This window comes from Miscanthus floridulus, chromosome 5, assembly GCF_019320115.1.
Source record: "Miscanthus floridulus cultivar M001 chromosome 5, ASM1932011v1, whole genome shotgun sequence".
In the NCBI taxonomy this organism is placed as follows: domain Eukaryota; kingdom Viridiplantae; phylum Streptophyta; class Magnoliopsida; order Poales; family Poaceae; genus Miscanthus; species Miscanthus floridulus.
The window spans coordinates 63,499,817-63,521,776 of record NC_089584.1 but is presented as its reverse complement, the minus strand read 5'-3'; the positions used below and the strand labels follow the sequence as shown (position 1 = coordinate 63,521,776).

Here is a 21,960-nt window from a genome sequence, read left to right as displayed (position 1 = left end):
TTCATGTGTGGCATGTACCGCTGGATCTGCATGCCGGAGGCTGAGCTGATGTTCAGTAACGAATTGGCTGACCACCTGACGGGGGATTTGGAGGTGAGCACTGTGAGGTCCATCATGCTCTTCCGTGCTATGCGCCGTTGACATGGGAATATTCAGACGGACCTTCGAGAGCAGATTGCGGAGCTAGAGAACTCCAAAAAGGAGGCGGTCAAAGAGCTGTCTACTGAAAACAAGGACTTGAAGAAGAAGTTGCAGGCGCTGGAGGTGAAGGTTGCTAAGGACAAACAGACGGTGGAAGAGGCGCAAGATATGTTGAACCGCAATATTGAGCTTCGATCACTGTTGAAGTAGTGGTATCAGAGCTAGGTCGATCGAATTCCATGACGGCCATGGCTTCACCGCCGCCAAAGGACAAGAAGGAGAAGGGCGACGGCTTCGGCAACAAGACGCCGCCACGCTCGCGCTCCCCTCGACGCCGATCTCGCCACGGCAACCGCAGCCGCTCGCACACCCGCGACGCACGCCGTCCGTGGGAAGTCATCGTCGAGCGCATCATTCGTGAAGGCAGCAGCTCCGGCAACTGGCCGTAGCTCACGCGGACCAACTACTATGAGTGGTCCCTACGTATGAAGCTGAAGCTCCAAGCCCGTCACCTCTAGGACGCTGTCGAGCTCGATGACGTGGAGTTCGATGACGACCGCAGCGCCCTCGACGCGATTTGCAGCGCTGTCCCCGCCGAAATGGTGCCTGCGCTCGCCACCAAGGAGACCGCCAAGGAGGCTTGGGAGGTCATCAAGACACTACACATCGGTGACGACCGTGTTCGGACGGCCACGGTGCAGACTCTTCACGCCGAATATGAGAACATCGCTTTTCGGGAAGGCGAGAGCGTCGAGGATTTCTCCCTCCGTCTGACCGGAATTGTACAACACCTGGCGATGCTAGGCGATCCTGAGCCAGAGTCGAAGGTGGTGGCCAAGTACCTCCGCGTCGCGCGCTCCCGCTTCAAGCAGCTGGTAATCTCCATTGAGACTCTCCTTGATATCTCAAAACTTTCAATTGAGGAGGTTACGGGGAGGTTGAAGGCGGCCGACGATGACGAGGTCCCCACACAGCAGACCTCCAACGGCAACTTGCTGCTCACTAAGGAGCAGTGGGTCGAGAGGTACAAGAAGAGGGGCTCGGAGTCTGGCCGAGGCGGCGCTGGCTCCGGCGGCCGTGGAAATCGCCGCGGCAGAGGCCGTGGACGTAGCTCCGGCAGCAGCGGCGACTCCCGGAGCGGCTCGACCTCGACGCGCCCGCCTCCGGACGAGCCCTGTCCACACTGCGGCAAGAAAGGCCATTGGGCCCGCGACTGCCGCCTCAAGAAGAAGGAGGAGCCAACCCAGCAGGCCCATGTGGCCCAGCAAGAGGAGGAGGCCACCCTGATGATGGTAGTCGCAGCGCCGCCGCCGCTCACACCGAACACCGAGATCCACTTCACCGAGGAGAAGGTGTTCGCCTCCTTCGACTCCGCTGCCGACCGGGATCCGAAGCGCTAGATCCTGGACACGGGCGCCTCCAACCACATGACGGGCACCCGATCCGCCTTCGCCAGCCTCGACACAGCCATCACCGGATCCGTACGGTTCGGCGATGGCTCCACCGCTCGCATCGAGGGCAGCGGCACCGTGCTCCTCTCCTGCAAGAACGGGGAGCACCGATCACTGCCGCACGTCTACTACTTGCCCCGACTGACGGCGAACATCATCTCCATCGGCCAGCTGGACGAGGCCGGCTATGAGGTCTAGGTGAAGGATGGGGCGATGTCCGTCCGAGATGAGGAGATGCGCCTGCTCACGAAGATTCCCCGCGGACCAGGGCGCCTGTACGTGCTCGATGTTACCATTGCACGGCCGGTGTGCCTAGCGGCGCGGAGCGGCGAGGATGCGTGGGTTTGGCACGCTCGATTCGGGCACGTCAACTTCACCGCGCTCCGCAAGATGGCGCGCAACGAGCTCGTCCGCGGACTCCCACTGCTTAGCCAGGTGGAGCAACTCTGCGACGCCTGCCTGGCAGGCAAGCAGCGCCGCTCGCCATTCCCACAGAAGGCCCAGGGACGCTCCACCGAAGTGCTCCAACTCCTCCACGGTGACCTCTGTGGGCCGATCTCGTCGCCAACGCCCAGCGGTAATCGCTACTTTCTTCTTCTAGTCGATGATTTCTCCCGGTACATGTGGATTGCTCTGTTGCCGTCCAAGGACGGGGTAGCAGAGGCCATCAAGCGGATCCAGGTAGCTGCTGAGAGGAAGGCAGGGAAGAAGGTGCTCGCGCTCCGTATTGATCGGGGCGGTGAGTTCACGGCGGCGGATTTCTCCAAGTACTGCGCCCATCTCGAACTGCGTCACAAACTCACGGCACCACACACACCTCAACAGAATGGTGTCGTGGAGCGTCGCAACCAGTCCATCGTGGGGACAGTGCGGTGCATGCTGAAGGCGAAGGGGCTTCCCGGAGTGTTCTGGGGCGAGGCGATCATAACGGCCGTCTACCTGCTGAATCGATCCTCATCGAAGAGCATTGGGAGCAAGACCCCCTACGAGCTCTGGACGGGGCGTGCGCCGGGCGTTCATCACCTCCGTACGTTCGGTTGCATCGCACACGTCAAGGTAACTTCGCCTAATCTGAAGAAACTTGATGATCGTAGCAGAAAGATGATCTTCGTCGGGTATGAGGCTGGGTCCAAGGCATACCATGTCTACGACCCCTCTACCCGCCGAGTCCACATCAGCCAAGATGTCATCTTCGATGAGGGCGCATAGTGGGCGTGGCCCGCTGATCACGACGGAGGCGACGCCGACTTCACCATCGATGAGCCCACAGTGGAGGTGCCCACCATGGTCACCACGACCAACACGACGGTGGGTCGTGCTCCCTTGGTGACCACTGCGCCAAACGCGGCGTCTCTGGCAACACCAGGCTCACAGGCGCTCGCGCTCTCGCCAGCGGACGTTTCACCCTCAAGTCCAGCACTAGGCTCCTCTGCTGCCCAGCTGCAGCACGACGTCGAGTACGCCACACCGCTCGGGTTCGGCTTCAGCGAGCACCTCGACTTCGACCATGATGACGAGGCACCTCTACGGTTCCGCCGCATCGAAAACGTCCTCGGCCAGTCGACTCCACCCGGCTTCGCCAACCGGGACCTAGAGGAGCACCTCTTGCTAACAAGCGATACCGAACCAACCACGTTCGACGAGGCGCTGGAACACGAACACTGGCGCCACACGATGCTTGACAAGATGACGTCCATCGAGGCGAGTGGAACCTAGGAGCTCGTCGACGCTTCCCCACGAGTGAAGCCGATCGGCTTGAAGTGGGTCTACAAGACCAAGAAGGACACCACGGGCGTGATCACCAGATACAAGGCTCGACTCGTCGCCAAGGGGTACGTGCAACAGCAAGGCATCGACTTCGATGAGGTCTTCGCGCCGGTGGCCCGACTTGAGTCCGTGAGGTTGCTCCTCGCCCATGCCGCATCACAAGGCTGGGCGGTGCACCACATGGACGTCAAGTCTGCGTTCTTGAACGGCGTACTCCAGGAGTAAGTCTACGTCGAGCAACCGCCGGGGTTCGTTCTGTGCGGTCAAGAGAACAAGGTTCTGCGCCTGGTGAAGGCGCTGTACGGCCTACGTCAAGCGCCCCACGCCTGGTATGCCAAGCTCGACTCCTCTTTGATCGAGCTGGGCTTCCAGCGGAGCACCTCTGAGCACGCCGTGTACCTGCGTGGAGTAGGCGTTCGCCGGCTCGTCGTTGGTGTATACGTGGATGATCTGGTGATCGCCGGTGGGAACAACGAGGACATCACCAAGTTCAAGGAGGAGATGAAGGCAAAATTCAAGATGAGTGACCTTGGCCTCCTCCACTACTATCTGGGGCTCGAGGTGACTCAGAGTGAGGCTAGGATCACTCTCTATCAAAGCTCTTATGCTGCGAAGATCTTGGAGAAGGCGGGGCTGGTTGGCTGCAACCCAAGCCACACGCCCATGGAACCTCGTCTGAAGCTCAACAAGCCAAGTTCGGCTCCTTTAGTTGACCCTACCATGTACCGCAGCATCATCGGGTCCCTCCACTACCTGGTGAACTCTCGGCCCGATCTCGCCTACTCGGTGGGGTACGTCAGCAGATTCATGGAAAATCCCACCCCCGAGCACCTGTCTGCCGTCAAGAGGGTGCTCAGGTATGTTGCCGGCACTATGCAGTTTGGGTGCTGTTACAGGAAGATGAAAGGTGCTCAGCTCGTCGGATTCAGTGACAGCGACCTGGCGGGTGACATCGACACTCGCAAAAGCACAACCGGAGTCATCTTCTTCCTCGGCGGCAGTGTGATCACCTGGCAGTCGCAGAAACAGCGCATTGTTGCTCTGTCATCATGTGAAGCAGAGTACATAGCCGCGGCCACTGCAGCATGCCAGGGTGTCTGGCTCGCTCGTCTCTTGGCTGAGCTCAAGGCTGAGAAGGCAGGCGCCACCACACTGAAGATCGACAATCAGTCAGCTATCGCGCTCAGCCGAAATCCCGTGTTCCACGACCGAAGTAAGCATATTGACATAAGGTTTCATTACATCCGTGAGTGTGTCGAGGAGAACAGGGTTCAGGTTCAGTCCATTGGGACGGCAGAGCAGCTGGCGGACATCTACACCAAGGCACTGGGGCACGAGCGATTCTGCGAGCTGCGCTCTAGACTTGGCGTTCGTCATGTACAGCGAGCACATTAGGAGTAGGAGGAGAATTGTTAGTTACTCCTACGTGCTCTAGTTAGGCAGCATGTTTATTTCGTGCATGTGCGCAGGCTCCAGCTTGTGGTGATCACGTACAAATAGGATGTAGTGGTAGTTTGTTAGCCATGAACCAGGACATGCCGCCATGGCCGGGCGACGTCGTGCGTGGGGATGGACGCGCGCCTTTCTCGCGTCGTGCGCGCCATGAGCGGCATGATCTTTCTTTCTTGTTTCAATAAATGGCAACACATGCATCAGAAAACGCTGCGCTTCTTGCAGCACAAATTTCCTGTGTCCAGTTCTTGCCGAGCTCCCTGCGATCGAGCTCACCGCTGCTCGGCTTCTAACAGAAGAAGCGAGAAGAAGAGCTCATTAAGGCCGATGAAGCCCGTAAGAAGGCAGAGTAGTTTGCAGCGTCGTCGGCTCGGGAATTGAACGAGGCCGGCGAGGGACTGCTTGCTTGCATGCAGTCTGCTAAAGGAGTTTTGGATTCTGTCCTAACGAAGGCTGGTTCTTCTGAGTCCTTTGAGTTGCCTGAGCCTAATGTGCATTCTTTCTCAGAATGGCTAAATACGGAGGTTGGTCTGCTGCTTCCCGTTCTGGACAATGGTTTAGAGTTTGGCGCTTTTGGAGCGGTGTTGGGGCTTGCGTGTTGGTTGACCACCTGAAAAGGTTGGGTAAGGTGAACCATTTTCCTCCCACTATTGACGATGTGCAGAGGTCTGCTCAAGATCGAGCCTGCCTAAACATGGCGAGGAGTTTTTTGAAGAGATTCTGGGTGGATGGCAGGGGTCGTGTCCTTGCGTTTGAAGAGGCGGCAAAAGCCACGTGGGAGGTGAAGTGTTTTTTCCTTGTTGTTTCTCTTTTTCTTCTTGTTCTCTCTCTTTTTTATGTTAAGGTTCTCTCTTGACTGTTTGTGTTTTTTTTTCTCAGTTAAATCATGATTCAGCTGAGGGAAGGAGGTACCTATCGATGCTGACCGAGGTGGCTGCGGTAATTATAGGTGTCCTTCTCTTCTGGGCGTGGGTTGAAGCACCGGGTGGCGGGGAGCATGAGTTTCTCCTTGGGTGCCTTCATGTTCTGGTGCTTTGTGAAGCTTCGTTGGTGCTTGGCTGGCTGCCAACTTTTGGCAGGGAGGGATTGAGAACCCTCACCTTGACCATTGCATGGTTGGCGCCGAAGCCCTTGTCGACTGTTGCCGCTTTTTACCCCTCACCCGAGTGTTGCTAGATATATGTGAGGTCTGCCGCTCGGTTTGTTGGTTGAGGGTTTTGGCACTGCCTAACATGCTTTCATTAGGAGTGTGTGCCAAACCCTTGGCTAGGTTGTTTGGGGGAGGTGGTGAGGTGGTACTCGAGGGGATGTTATGTTTTTTCTTGTGGTATCCCCCGAGGGTCCTTTCCTTTTGGAACTGCTTCAGTATGGCTTCGCGGATGAGGTTGCTTGAGCTGTCCCTCGCATTACATGTGTTCTTGTGGTACCCTCGATTGTTGCTTTTGGGTTTAAGTTAGGTGGTCTGCTCTATGAGGCTTTCGTTTTGCGAGGGTTTGCTGGTTTGCGGAGCATCTTGGCTCGTAGCATGGCTATGTGTCTTGGCTTGGTGGATAGCTTCCTGATATGTGTTTTGTGGGGTTTGGGTGGTATTTAGAGGTTGTTTGGTTAGGTTGGGGTGTGTGAGTGCACGTTTTAATTCGCATTTGGTTGGGTGCACCATGAATGGTGCTTTGAATGTTGTTGATTCGTATTCTGATTTGATTAAGTCGATTGGGTTGAGTGCATTGAATGTGTGTACTATTGGGGCTTGGCGTGCCTCCAACATTTATAGTTGTCTTGTTGTAGGTTGTTTTAGTTTTGCTTGGGAAGCCCCTTGAGTAGTTTGTGAGGGTGCTGGGGTTGGATGGGCTCTGTGCCAGTCCTTTTTCGAGTTTGATGTGAAGTTCACAGCAGATAGCCTTCAGGGGTATGTGAGCGACGTTTTTTCGCATTTGGGAATCTCTGTTCTTGCCTTTTCATCTAGGGAGAGGTGGAGTGAGAGAGATGAGCCCCTACAGTGGTTTTCAAAGGGTGCTCATTTTTGTAGACCTCCACACCTATCCTTTGTTTAAGGAGAGGTGGAGTTTGGTTGATGAGCCCCTGGCATGTTTTTGCGAGGGTGCTCATTTTTATTGACCTCCGCACGTGTCCTTTTGTTTAAGGAGAGGTGGGGTTTGCTTGATGAGCCCCTGGTGAGTTTTGCGAGGGTGCTCATTTTTATTGACCTCCATGACTGTCCTTTTATCTAAGGAGAGGTGGAGTTTGCTTGATGAGCCCCTGGCATACTTTGTGAGGGTGATCATTTTTATTGACCTCCATGCCTGTCCGTTTTGTCTAAGGAGAGGTGGAGTTTGCCTGATGAGCCCTAGCAGTGTTTTGCGAGGGTGCTCATTTGAAAGAAGTGGATTCACTTAAAGAAGGTTTGGGCCGAGCAAGGACTTATTGTGGGAAAGCCTCGCTTGGTTCAAATCTTTACCTAGCGGTGGCGACGATGAGGGTGGGCCAGGTTGGGGCCACCCATTTTGGCAACATGTTTGAGTTTTGGGGGATGAATATTACATTGAAGGGGTTTTGCAACTGCCTCGTTAAAAAACCTTCGCAAGGAAAAGGAGTGTAGTACAGAGTTTTTACAATTTTAACTGAAATGAAGCTTACATATTGCGGGCACTCGCTAAGGCGCTACTATTGATAATATTTGCGGAGGTTGTCATTGTTCCAGGTGTGAGGGATCTGGTTTCCTTCGTTGTCATGTAAGTGATAGGCTTCGGGTCTGGTTGAATGAATAGCATGGTTGGGGCCAACCATTTTGGGTTGGTGCTTGCCAACCAACTTGGTATTCTGCTTTTTGATGAGGACCATGTCACCTGAGGTGATTTGGTGGAGCTTGACTTTCTTGTCTCTCCAGTGAGCGATTTCTGCTTGGTAGGTGCGGAGGATGTTCACTGCTTCACATCTGTGCTCTTCTATGAGGTCCTTTATGTGTTGTTCCTCTTCTTGGGAGCTTGCGATGGTGCATGCGAAGGTGACCCTTGGAGACCTGTGTTGGAGCTCTTCTGGTAAGATTGCTTCCACTCCAAACAAGAGCTTGAACGGAGTGAACTTGGTTGCTCTTGATTCGGAGGTGTTGTGTGACCATATGACTAAGGTCATCTAATTGGCCCTACTTTCCCTTCGGTCTACCATGTAGCTTCTTAGAGATGCCCTATAGTTTGATGTCGTTTGCTCTCTCGAAGAGGCTACTAGGATTGTAGGTGTCTTACTGAGGCAAAGCATATTTTTGTGCCAATTTGCTAATAGAACTCTTTGAATAGGCTCACTATCAAACTAGGTTCTGTTGTCTACGGTTAGTTCCTTTGGTACTCCTGAAGCAGCATACTGATCTGCTGCCAGAAAAACTTTTTGACAGATTTGCGAAGTTATGGTTGACAATGGCTTGGCCTCAATCCATTTGGTGAAGTATTCAACAACAACCATGACATATTGAAGGTTTCCTGGTGCAGCTAGGAGTAGGTCCATCTAGGTCCAGGGCCTAGCGCTGTAGCGGCCAAGTGGGGCAAATGAGAGTGGTTGGAGCCCCTGGTCTATTGGAGTGTGTTGTGGCTAGCTGGCAACCTTTGTAGTGCTGTACTAGCGAGGCTTGCATCATTGACTAGTGGTTGGCCAATAGAACCCTTGCCCACCAGTGCTCTTGGCCCATTGTGAGATCCACATGAACCTTCATGGATTTGTTTCAGTATCTGCTTTCGTTCGCTAATGGTGACACATTTGAGTAGAGGTGCTATTACGCTTGCTTTGTATAGTTCAACATTGATGATTTTGTACCCCCGCGCTCTTTGCCGTATTCTATTTTCTTCCTCTTTTAACTCTGGCTCGAGATAACCCCTGAGGATCGCGACGATGGGTGCCCTCCAGTCATCACAATGGATTGCATTGATGAGCTTTGAGGGTTTTGCATTCATCTCTATTCGAGGGTTGGTTGATTACTTCATAGAAGACATCCGACTGGTAGAGTGGCCACTTGGGCTACCACCTTTGCTAGCTCATCAGCCTCGCTGTTTTCTACTCGAGGGATTAGCTTGGTTGTGATGCCCATAAAGAATGCTTCGATCTTGTGTATCGCGTGTAGATACTTTTGCAAACTTCGAAGCTTTCCTCGATGTGTCCTAGAGATTACTTGTGAATCTGTTTTGATTACTTCTCGTCTGGCTGATAGGGCGTGAAGCTTTGTTAATGCCAAGATGACTGCCTCATATTTTGCTATGTTATTGATGCACTAAAACTCTAGCCTTGCTGCATATCGGAGCTTCATGCCAGAGGGCGAGGTTAATATGGTGGCTATTCTGACTCTAGAGGATCCCCAGGCCTCATTTGTGTGCATTGTCCAAATTGGTTCGATTACCTCTGTTGTAGCATGAGTGTCGGGGTCCAATCTCTTGACAAAGTCTGCAAGAGCTTGAGATTTCATCGATGTCCGTGGTCCATTTTCAAATTCTGCCTATAGCTTCGGGGTTCTTGAAAATGTTGTCAAGTGGGTAGCTCGAGGGTACTATGATTTTGTGTGCATTGGAAATAGTGCTTGAGTTTTCTAGAGGCCATGACAACTGCATATGCTACCTACTTCCATTTTAGTGTAGAATTTTTTTGGCTTCATCGAGGGTTTCGAACACGAAGTATATTGGTAGCTGTCTCTTTTGGTGCTCTTCTTGTTTCCTCTTTCAGAAGTACGGCACTTGACATAATGTGGCTGAGACTAGCGAGGGTCGTTAGGCTGTGTATGTAGTCCTTCAGATCCTCAAACGCCTTTTGTTGGAATGGCCCCCAGCTGAATGGGTTTGTATTTTTTAGGACCTCAAAAAATGGCAGCCATCACTCTGCTAATCTTGAGACAAATCTGTTGAGCGCAGCAAGCCTTTGATATTTGTTAGCATCACTGCTAATAATGACACTTGTGACTTTAGAAAGAATATATATTTATACATAAGGAATTCTGCAAGCGCACGGATATACCATTGTAGCACTTTACCTCGAGAGTATTCCACGTATCGTTATTATATTTTACCACAGGGAGGAGCGGTGGCTATGGAGATATTGATAAATATATACTTATGATGGAGTCATTAACTAAACACTTACTCAAAATAGGAGTAAGTCCATAGATATATATAAATGATAAATGCATGACAATGATAATAATCCAGAGATAGAAATAGATACTCATAAATGTAGTTTAGCTAGACTAAGTAATAAAACAAGAGGAAGATTCCTAAGTCATTCCTATATATCAAGTCTTATGTACACCCAAGCATATATAATTTCATCCTATAGCATAATTAACTCTTCATCTACACATAAGGGACATTACTAAGGAAGATCAAGAACAAAGCTTGACTTCCTTCGCGATCGTGTCCTACTTGGCCTACAAACGAGAGGTGGACTACAATGGACCTTAACGAGACTGTCACTCTCGTGATCTATCACACGATCTGGAATGTAGGATGCATCCGTAGGTAAACAACGTATAAGCACCACGCTTACACAATGTCGACCACTTAACCCACTCAAGTATTGAGCTAAGAGCTTTGTGAACCTATGTGTAAACTTAGTATTAACTATGACTATATCAAGCATACTACTAAAGTAAACTAAGAACACGATAGATAAAGACATAATATAGATTAAGAATAAAGTCATGAAATATAGAGGATACAATGGCTATACCAGCCTCCAGATGACGAATCCAGAATCCTAAGCAGTAGCCCAACTCTACTTGAATCTTACTAGCTAGACTATACTAAGCTTTGAGGTATTGGAGATCTATCCTATTCTCTCTGGTGGATCTTCTTGGATAATTGTGGTAGCTCTTGATCAGCTTTCAAATGCCCTTCTGTAGGAGGTATGGGGGGGGGGGGCTATTTATAGGGGGAACTAGGAGTCCTATGGGCCCATGAATCTATGGCAACGTCAAATCTGAGCCATCGATACGAACCGACCATGAGCAAAGGTGTAGATTGAATCTTAGAGGCCATGGAGAACCGACATTCGAAGCCGGGACTGACACAGTGGGGCCAGGACATGGGCCGACCGGCCCCACCCAAGGGGCCTCTCGGGTCAGGTCGCGGTGCAATGTCTTCTAGATGATTCGGGATCCTTTCTAAGTCGGTTTCGTCGTGGATAAACGTGATTTGATCTGACAATTGGGTCCACCTTGCTTGTTTTCTGAATAAATCTTTGCTGTGAATTCGTAACTTCCAGGCAGTTTGCTACTTCTTGGATTCGTAGATTCCAATTCTCATGTTCTTAAATGTTATGAATTAGAGAAACAGGAGGATTTGCAATATAAAGCTATGGGGGTATACAGAAGTAGCACTCACCATGTTCTAAAGTTGCTGGAGGCCCATATGTCTTTCAAAAAAATATTGGGCTTGAATAAAGATCTGTCTTTTGTATTTGTATATGTCTTTGTCTTCTTGCTATAATTATTCAGTACTGCAAATTATTCAAGATGGCAAATTAGTAACTGCAAATAATTCCCTCTTTGATTGCAGACAGTCAAGAGTGCCAAGGTATCTTCCTGAAGCTGACGCCTCACTCTAGGCCCTTCAAAGGCTCCAGCAACATCGCCTCCTATGTGATAGGATCTGTTGTTGCAGCGGAGTTGTTGAAAACTAACATTGCAGCAGGGCAGTATTTCTTTCTTTCACATGTGTGTCTTTATTTCTTTTACTTCTGTGTTCAGTTGACTGAATATAATGGTTCTGCTAAACTAGTGCTTATCTGTTCTGTTAAATTTGTGTTCCACATAGAAGGATGTCAAGGTATTTTGCTGTACCAGCATGTGCAGGATAGCTGGATAGTGGTGCTAATCCTGATGCTACTATGTTGTTAGTGTCCACCAAAATAGTGATTAATCTATTAGTCTAGCCTTTTGTAATCTTTGTTAATGTTACTATTCCGAGTAAATGTTTTGGGGAAATAAGAGTTGTTAGGTCCAGTAATTGAGATTCTAGGTAGTGCCGTATACTTTTCATCATTTTTTTAGCTGCTTTAAGGCCCTGTTTGGTTGGGCTTTTGGCTTTGGCTTTTGGCCTCAAAAGCCAAAAGCTCAACCAAAGGGGCTGCTTTTGGAGGGTGCTTTTTTAGAAGCAGCTGCTTTTCCGTAGTTCATTTTTGAAAGCTGGTTTGACCCTGCTTTTGGCTTTTGGCTTTATGCTTTTCGAAATTGGTGGAATAAAAAGCTCTTCCATAGTTGTTTCAAGAGAGATAAAGATAAAATGTATATTTTATACTTGTTTAACCAAACAACTTTCAGCTTTTCTACAGCTCACAGCCCACAGCAGCTTTTCCACAGCTCACAGCCCACAGCAGCTTTTTCCCACAGCCACAGCTCAACCAAACAGGGCATAAATACCTTGCTGCTAGTACCTCATCCATACATGGTACAAGAGAGTTTGATGATAATATTCAATTTTCTGCTGTGTGTTGATAATTAATGTGCTCTATTTTTACATGCAGTTGAGGAACCTGTTTGGTGCGGGAAGGTGCTAGCTTAGCTGGAACTTGTTTGATACAGGAACTTGGAGATAGCTGTTGAAACTTTAGTTGGTTGGAACTTGTTTAGTTGGCTGCATCCATTTTGTATTCATGTTTTTGTTGTGCTTTTGTATGGGCTGGAAAATGTATTCTGGACGTGCTTTTTGTATGGGCTGAAAAATTAATTATGGCTGGAACCGTAATTTATGATATAATAATTATGCAATTGGTTGTGGTTTATATTCTGTGATTACTTTTTTAATTGGGCTGGCCCACAATATGGGTTTGAATTGTAATGTTGGGCTATAATAAAAATAAATAAAAGCCAATTTGTAGCTCGGCCAAAAAAAAAACAATTGGGCCAATTGGGCTGATTGTAATAGAAAATAAAAAGAAAAATCCCATGCTATATGGGCCGAATGTGAATTGCCACGTCATCCGCCATGTCATATGTCACATCACCCTCCTTGTCATCTGCCACATCATATGTGCCATGTCATCGTACATGTGGCGTTATTCTGTTCAATTTGTTATGATGATTTAGTTTCGTCATTGCATCAATGACTGGATAACTATCGTCACTGTATCACTGACGAAGTCCTCTAGTGGTCACAGAAGGTGATTAGTGAACCACCTTCTCTGATTGCAGCCACTTCGTCACTGTAGGCAAGCAGTGAAAGGAAACATGTTGTTATAGTCATAATCTAATTGTCACAGAAGCCCACAATTCTTGTAGTGCTAAGCGCTTTGCGAACCTAATGTATAAACTTAGTATTAACTATGACTATATCAAGCATACTACCAAAGCAAACTAAGAACATGATAGATAGAAACATAATATAGATTAAGAATAAAGTCATGAGATATAGAGGATACAATGGCTATACTAGCCTCCAGATGATGAATCCAGAATCCTGAGCAGTAGCCCAACTCTACTTGAATCTTACTAGCCTAGACTATACTAAGCTTTGAGGTATTGGAGATCTATCCTATTCTCTCTGGTGGGTCTTCTTGGATAATTGTGGTAGCTCTTGATCAGCTTTTAGATGCCCTTCTAGAGGAGGTATGAGGGGCTATTTATAGGGGGAACCAGGTGTCCTGTGGGCTCATGAATCCATGGCAATGTCAAATCTGAGCCATCGATACAAACCGACCTTGAGCAAAGGCATAGATTGAATCTTAGAGGCGGTGGAGAACCAACATTAGAAGGAGGGACTAACACATGGGGCCTAGGAGGCTGAGTGGCCTAGCAGGTGGGGCCGGACCAGCCCCACCTAGAGGCCTCCCGGGTCGGGTCACGGTGCATTGTCTTCTAGATGATTCTGGATCCTTCCTAAGTCAGTTTCGTGGCAGATAAACATGATTTGATCTGATGATTGGGTCTACCTTGCTTGTTTTCTAAATAAATCCTCCTGCAAACACGGATTCACCAAAACTTGTGGAATTTATTATTTTAAACCCCTAGAGCTATGTTGTTGATCCTATTCTTGCATTTATATAAGTTATGTTGATAGTTTATGATGAGTGTTAACTACCATCAATAAACTCTCCCAAACTTAACCTTTGCTCATCCCTGAGCAATGCTAAACTCAGCAAATGGATCAGGAGTTGCATCAATGTTCTCACTCCTCAAAAGTGCACATGCGTTCAATCAAAAATTCTCCTCTAGATTAGAATAAACTGACCTGACTTTCAAACTTACCCATATTTTCTTCAACCATGGGGCTTCTTAGCCTTCACTTGGGTCTTAGGGCATTTGAAAGACAGAACGATTAAGTCAAGCACTATATCTCAAGTTCTTTGTTTCACCATTTTTGGGGGTGACCCTAGGTGTCCATGGCGATGCACATGGGCCTGCACCAACAGGGATGGTCTAGCCTACAAGATGAAGGTCTGCGGCGCACGGCACTGCTAGGTGCACGCTGCAAGGCACCTCGGTGACATCCTGAAGATCGCATAGAATATGTTAGGATATGCCGAATGTATGATTCCATGTAAAGATTATTTGTTACCCGATTAGACTTAGACCTGATCGGCATGTAACCCTACCCCCTGGGCTATATAAGGTAGATAGGAGACCCCCTCAAAACACATACAATCATATACAATAGCCAATACAAACTGATGGGGCACATGACTAGGGTATTACGTCAAGCTGATGGCCTAAACCTATATAAACCTTGTGTCTTGTCACCATCTTGCTCCTGATCTCGCTCACCTCTCCGATCAATATACCATCGTAGGTAGCCCCCTCGGTGGACTGCCAAGCATCTTTTGTCGATAGTTGGCGCACCAGGTAGGGGTATGTGCTTGATCCCATGGCGAGCTAGATGGTACGTCTTCTGAGTTCTCCGTACGCTCCTAGGCCCAGCCAATCCTTCATGGTTGGATCCATCACCTGGGTCATCAACACCAACGGCGATGGAGAAATTGTCTAGCTAGTGGAGGGCAATCCTGCACCGATCACACAAGCTGCTATGTCAGCAGATCCGATCTTGGGATCTATCCCGGGGTCACCTTCTTCTCCACCAACTCGTCCATCGGTGCCACGCCGGCTGAGGAAGCCTATCCAGTAGGATGACCTGATCTCCTCTATAGATTAGGCCAATCAAAAGCTAGCTGAGTGCTTGTCGCTCGTAGAATCAGTCATGCATCGGTCTCCTTATGACGACGAGTTCCCACCGCTCTAGAACTTTACGGCGGTTTGCACCAAGCGCTCTACCCAATCATGCCGCCTGAGGTGGCAAGATTTAGATTTGACCATCATGGCGACTCGCACAGGGCGCATGGTGCAGCGCCAACCTCTCTTCAGATCCGATCCACCTAGGGCTGAGCAAGAAACTCCAGTGCAGGGCTCCACGGCCCCTAGCCCTATGGGTTGTCCAACATGGTTGCAGCCTACCAAAGCGCCTTGCATGGTTTGTATGCCGACCAGATTGGTCGCGTTCACCCACTCTCTGGGCCTAGTCTACCCATCACTGACTAGTTTGCACCAGCAATGAACATGGTGCAGATCCGTCAACTCGACGATGACTCCATACTCCCCATCTTGGAAGAGGGTCTTGGGGCAGAGTCGGGGGCTCCACCAAGACTGTCACCGAGACCATCACCGATACCTCCGTCGAGACTCTATCATTGCCTAGACGTTTCACCGGGTAGTTGTTCATGATCAGCTGTGATAGCCCCCTAGGACGGGGAAACCAATTCCCAGCGCATCGCTCGGGAAAACAAGAATGCCGAGCATGCCAGATGCCGCACCATAGAGGTCGCCGCCATAGCTGTCGGTGGTGGCACAACTATCGGTGGTGGAAACATCAACTAGCAGGGAGGGCGCCGCCTCACTCATAACCTTACTAATAATTTTCTCCATGTCGACGGGCATGAAGTCTAGCCAACGCCGAGTGCCAATCTCACCATGGCCATGAATGAGCTAGGCAGGCTCTAGCAAACTCCCAAACTTGCCAAGGCCACTGCCATGCTCAAGGCAACGGTAGTTTAGGTCCTAAAAAATCATGAGAATCAAGCTCTGTCTCACACCACCTGGCCGAACTGATCAGCTAGGCTGTGGCATTCTCATCTTCCTAGCAGGAGTCGATTCAGGGCTGGTGGCCCCAATCTTTAGAGGGGGTCAAGGGGCAACTATGTCATAGACCCCGATCAGCCGCTGCACTATGCCAACCCTAACGCCAACTAGGAAGTTAGCCAGCCCCATGGTGGAGACGCTCAGAGCCTCCTCAACTAGCTCCACGACGTTCACCATTGCATCGACAGGAATCGCAACTCATGCCATGAGGGCGAAATCCTTCACCGCTAAGAGTGTGACCAAGAATCGGGCAATCCTGAGGCTGCTCTTTAGCCATTTGAGCTGGCTAACTCAGGCAACGCCGCTCAACCTGTCGCCGACAACGCTCCTCGGCCTATCCTCCAACCTGCTGCCGAAGCCACCGCTCCATGGGCTATAGGAGTTGCTGCTCCACAAGCTATTGTTGATGATGCTGTTATCACTAATGGCCCATGAGCTTTCATAACAAGGCTCCACACCGTGCAGTGGCCTGCCAACTTTAAGATCTATGGGGTGCAGCCATACGATGGCCACACCAATCCCGAGCAGTGGCTGATGAGTTATGCCATTGGCGACGGTGGTGACACCGACGTGATGGCAAATTACTTGCCAGTTATGCTCTAGCTCACCACCATGAATTGGCTCATGAGCCTCTAGCTAGATATCATCGACTCTTGGGATGACCTCAAGAGAATGTTCATCGAGAACTACAAGGTGACCTACGAGCGACTGGCAATAGAGCACGACCTAGCAAGGGTCTACTAGAGGATAGGGGAGATCCTTCGGAGCTATATCCGATGTTTCTCAGAAGTAAGGAATCGAATTCCTAACATCCTCAAGGCCGAGGTGATCACTAGTTTTGTCCGTGGGCTCTATCATCATGATGAGCTCTAGAAGAAGTTCAATAGGAAGCCACCGGCGTTGATCAGCGAGATGTTCCAAATGGCTATTGGTATTTCTTAACGAAAACAGAAAGATTCCACAAGCGCATGGAATTACCGTTGTAGCTTTCACCCAGAAGTATTCAGGGCATGGTACTTCCATAAGGAACGGAGGCATTTCTTCTAGCTAATTTATCCATGGACAACACAAGGGTAAAGTTGTAAAGGGTAGAGATGGGTTCCTATGGCTTTTGGGTCTAAGGAAACATAAACTCTACTTCTACTTGTTTACTTCAGGGGCCGGGTTGCACCTGGTCTGCCAGGCGATGTCGGCCTATAGCTCTACACCATACCCAGACATAGGGGATTACAAGGGACAAATAGGCTATCACCACCTACCGGCTACCGCCTACCCCTCAACCATAGGGCATGAGGCAAATGAAGGTAGCCTCTAGCCTAAACACCATGTCTACGCTATCAACTAGTACTCTAGCATCGTGTAGGGTTATCCGTCTCTATTAGGGCCCTTTACTAGAGTATCCGCCATGGGGACGGATGACGAACGCGCAAATAAGTAAGAATAAAGCTTAACTATTCAGAGACTTAATGCCATAATAACCACGAACACTTACTTAGCGGATACTCCGTTGAGGCACAAGTGTTCGTCGAGGTACAAGCTCGGGGAGACACCGACAAGTTCAGCACTTCCCCGTACTCTTCCCTCACATCTCTCCCAAATACTCAACTCTACTAGCTATGGCCTAAGCCTTGGAGTGATGCTCAAGTGTGGTGCTCTTTCCCTTGGTGTGTTGTTGAAATGAGAAGAAGGGAACTTGCTTTTATAGGTGGAGAGGAGGGGGGGTCTTTGGAATATTGCCCATTCCCATCTGGAAGGACCAAACCACCTCTTTAGCATTAAATTTACTACCATCCCCATCTAAACTGACCAAAGAGAGGCAGTGTGAGGTGGCCCATGAAGTTTGGGCCTAAATGGAGCCACTAGGGGTGCGACCGCACCCCCACTAGGGCCAAATGCAGTGACCCTCGGTCTACGCTCTCCCTTAGGCTTCTAGATAACACCTGCAGTGGTGTTCCCATTAGGTGGGCTCACTAGGGGTGCGGCCACACCCCTACTAAGGCCTTTGGGCCCCATCTTTCATGGGTGACCTTCTGTTGACTTCTTAACTATAGCCACATAGGTACTTGACCCAGTTTCTTTGGTTGAGTGGGCTTTCTCTTGGTTCCTTTGCTATGTGTAGGATGGAATGCGCTTTGCGTGATTGCGTGTTCTTGTCATATTTCCATGCTTTTCATGTAAGATCCTGCAAAAAGATAATTCACCAAAACTAGTGGAACTAGTGAGTTGTAAGTCCTATTTCTAGGTTTGGTGTTGTTTTTAGTGATTTTTATACAAGTGTTGGTGGTATAAAATGTGAGTTAAGGACCGGCCAACAAACTTTCCCACACTTAGCCCTTTGCTCGTCCTCGAGTAAAGTTAAGGACTAAGATGGGTCATCTTCTTGATATGACATCTAGATACAAGTTATTCCAAGTTTCACCTACACTTGTGAACTTTGAAGTGTCTACCACATTATCTTGGGTAATTGAATAATGGAACAACATGGATTCAAATCCCGATGCATCAATTAGTTTAGAAACTTGGGTTTTTCGTTTGATTTTAAAAATGTAAACATATCTTAGCTCCTCAAATGATTCTGTCAAATCACTCATATTTGTGTTTGGTTCCTCACCAAGGCATATCATAGTGTTGCCTTCTTTCTTTCCTACTTCTAGAAAGCTTATGTGGATCTTTGGGTAGGGAAAGATATGAAGGCATAATTACTCTACATATTTTGTTAAGTCAAATCTTGGATCCAAGGAGAAAACATCTCAAACCCTTAGATCAAGAAGTGCAAGTGTGTGGATAAAACAATGTTAAACCTATACTATACTCCTTGACATGAGTGATCTCTCTCATGAACCTAAATTCAGAGAACATGGCTATCATTTTACATGAGCCTTCATGTGCTCATTATTTTTTTCATATATATATAATTGGACCTTCATGTGTCCACATTTTTTTTCTTTTTTGTACTTTTGCATAGCCCATGTCTCTTAAACCACATATTGACAGATATCACTATTTTGTAGAACATGGAGCATTTATTTTAAGACACATTTTTGTCTACTCCCAGTGTAGGAGTAGAATATTTTTTGGTGGACAGAGGCATGTTTTAGCATATTTCTGGTGTAGGAATAGCTTATATATGTGGTGAGTATGTGATCTTGATCTTGGAGGCATGATAACTTTCTCAACAAGGGTCAACAAGACTTGACAAAACTCAACGCAAAAATAAGTAGCATATTTATGAAGGTTTTAAGCTCAAAGCACTAGATATGGCCCTAGTAGGAATTTGTATATCATTGAGGAGTATGCTATTTGAGTTTTGATTTTGTAAGATAAATCTCAAGTTCTTCACATAATAGTGCAAGGTTCATTTCCATCCTACTATATCACATATTTCAATTACTTAGATAACATGGGGATCCTATCATAGTTTGTTTACAAGTTATAGAAATATTAGCGAGGAATAAAAGGTATGCAAATTTTACCAAAGGATAGCATGGAGATGGAGCGTCATTTGTTTTATATTTTAAATTTGTTCAATTTTAATTAATTTTTTAATGTAGGGAGTGAGGGTAGTGTTGCACAAACCATTGTTAAGGATGAAGGAGTTAAGGATAATCAGAGATGATTTGGCCAAACCAGAGGTTCAGCCAATCCTCTCTGGAGCCATCTGTTCTATCCTTTTCGCATGTTGGACCGTTCGATGTTTGTGCAATGTGTTGGTGGGGGATCTCGAATGAGTGTTTATTTTGTATGAGAGATCTCCCCCACACTTATTCTTGTACATGTTTTATTGGATAGCAAAACAAAAATTGAAACAATAAGGGCTCGACCAGCTAAAATATTGGAGAGCATGAATCTTATTTTATTATTATTATTATTATTTATTTGTTTTATTTTATTATTATTTTAATTATAATATATATATTTTTAATTTATTTTTTTAAGTGTTCACCTAACTTTTTATCTTTTAGTACAACTCAAACAAGACTAAAGGTAAGGTTTACAATTTAAATGTAGCCGTGATTCATCTCCATTACTTTCTTTGTTTATGAAAATAATAACTCAAGTTCGTTAATCAAAATTTAAATACCATGCCTAAATTTAATTAAAGAAGGTCTTTTTAACCTAAGCACCATGCTTAATTTAAAAAGACCTATGGATGTACTGTTAACGTGTTCATCCAAACCAGAGCATATATCATAAGCAAGAGAAGTATGTATGAGCATGATCATATTTTCATGGTGACAAACATGAGTAACCATGTTGGTGAACATTGTATTACCTTTGCATACCTGAGTATACTTACCAGCAGCATATGTAGATGAAGCTTTGAGCCTGCTGCACGGTGGCTTGATAGTCTTACTTAGGCGATCAACAAGGCTAGGCTACACATGAATAGTGTGTATAGACCATAGGCCTTGGTGATAAGCAGGAAAGGTATAAAAAGGGAGCACCCATCTTGCGGCTCGTTCTCTCTTTTTTTCCTATATATATTTTTTATATCAAGGTAGAGCTGACATCATCATTTTTAACTGAAGATGACCTTTGGTGTGAATGGAACTTTTGTAGTGAGATTTTCACCACCCTCGCCCACACTTGGACTTTTGTGTAAAAATCAAGTGTGCAAAGTTGGGGGGTCTCCCTTTGAGTGTGTTCCATCACCAAAGAACATCGACGTGTATGGTTGATATAGCTCCCATGTTCTTTAGCATCATATGCACCTTGTTCTTCTTGTTCTTAACCTAAAAGGATTAGCTACCAAGAATACCCAAAGGTGCATATTAACTTAAAAACATGTTCTTGCTTTTATTGAAAGGGAAAATTATGTTTTTTATGATAATCCAGGGTATCTCCTGGCAGTGCTTCATTTATGGTCTTAAGCTTGACCGCGGGAACTTCATCCTACAACTATCAATGGTGGTATAGTTGCAAGCTTCACCACCAAACATTTAGAATTAATGTTCAAGCTACAAGGTTAGTACCACAGTGCTACTATGGGATTTGCAATATTTGTGATAAATGAAAGCATCCACAACCATCCTCTTAAAAAGTTTGTGAACAAGGATTAAGAGGAGGTTGTGGTCCTAGTAGGAGCACTTAGTACTAAACAAGGTCAACTCTGGAGACTCTGAAAGTGAGCATGAAAGTTGAGGGGTTTCAAAAGAGAAGCTTTCATGCTCAACTATCGGGTCCTTCTTCTTGGTCCCTAGAGTTGCTTTAGAAATGTCCATGGCATTGAAGTTTTCATTTGGATGGCCAGAGAGAAAGCTTTGGTTTGAGAGAGGGTGGTGATGAACGTTCTGTTTCACATGAAAGTTCATGGGAAATGAACGAAGATATGAATTTCACCTCCTCGAATGGGTTATGGTTGGGTTGCTGCATCGCCTTTGGACTTTTAGGACAAGGGATAGGAATGGCAGAAGCAATTGTTCCCAACTTTTCATCAAGGCCCCTATGGGAAGGTTTTTCTTGAATAAGATTTTCCAAAGGGTAGCCTATGAGAGTATTGAAGTCGAGAATGGAAAAGATATTTAAATCTAAATGAAGCTCAGTTTCTTCAATGAGGATTGGCACAACCCTAGCAATCCCACAACACTCAAAGATGAGTCCTGATGGACTTTTGAAGAGCTTGTTGGTCAAGACTAGAGACATTTTGTCCAAAAGGGCTTTCATGAGGAATTTGGACATGATATTAGTCTCGACCGTGGGGTTGTGCAAGGCTTCGATTGTGGTTCCCCTTAATGAACAAGGAATGGTCGAGGAAGGTGAAAGAATCTGAATTGCTTCAGAAGAACATTTTACTTCCATTAGCTATTCCTTCGATGGTTCCACCTTGGGGGAAACTTCCTCGAGAGCATTGTTCAAGACTGTTTTGAGATTTTGCCATAATCCTCGAATTCGATAGGGAACTCCAAAGGATGAAGCATTCTTTCCTTTGGTGTTCATGCTTTAGGTGAGGCCTCATAAGTCGAACCTAGGGATGGTATGAGTTTGGATTCGACTAATGAGGATTCCTCAACACTCGATGTGACTTTTGCCTAGAGGGTTCTAGTTTCCATTACAAAG

General features: G+C 47.4%; 1 protein-coding gene across 1 annotated transcript; it reads left to right on the top strand.

Moving 5' to 3' along the window:
- Positions 1-740: 740 nt before the first annotated feature.
- Positions 741-1,541, top strand: LOC136454709 (uncharacterized). Its single transcript, XM_066455034.1, has one exon. It carries the CDS (start codon positions 741-743, stop codon positions 1,539-1,541), a length of 801 nt encoding a protein of 266 aa, XP_066311131.1.
- The last annotated feature ends 20,419 nt before the right edge of the window (positions 1,542-21,960 follow it).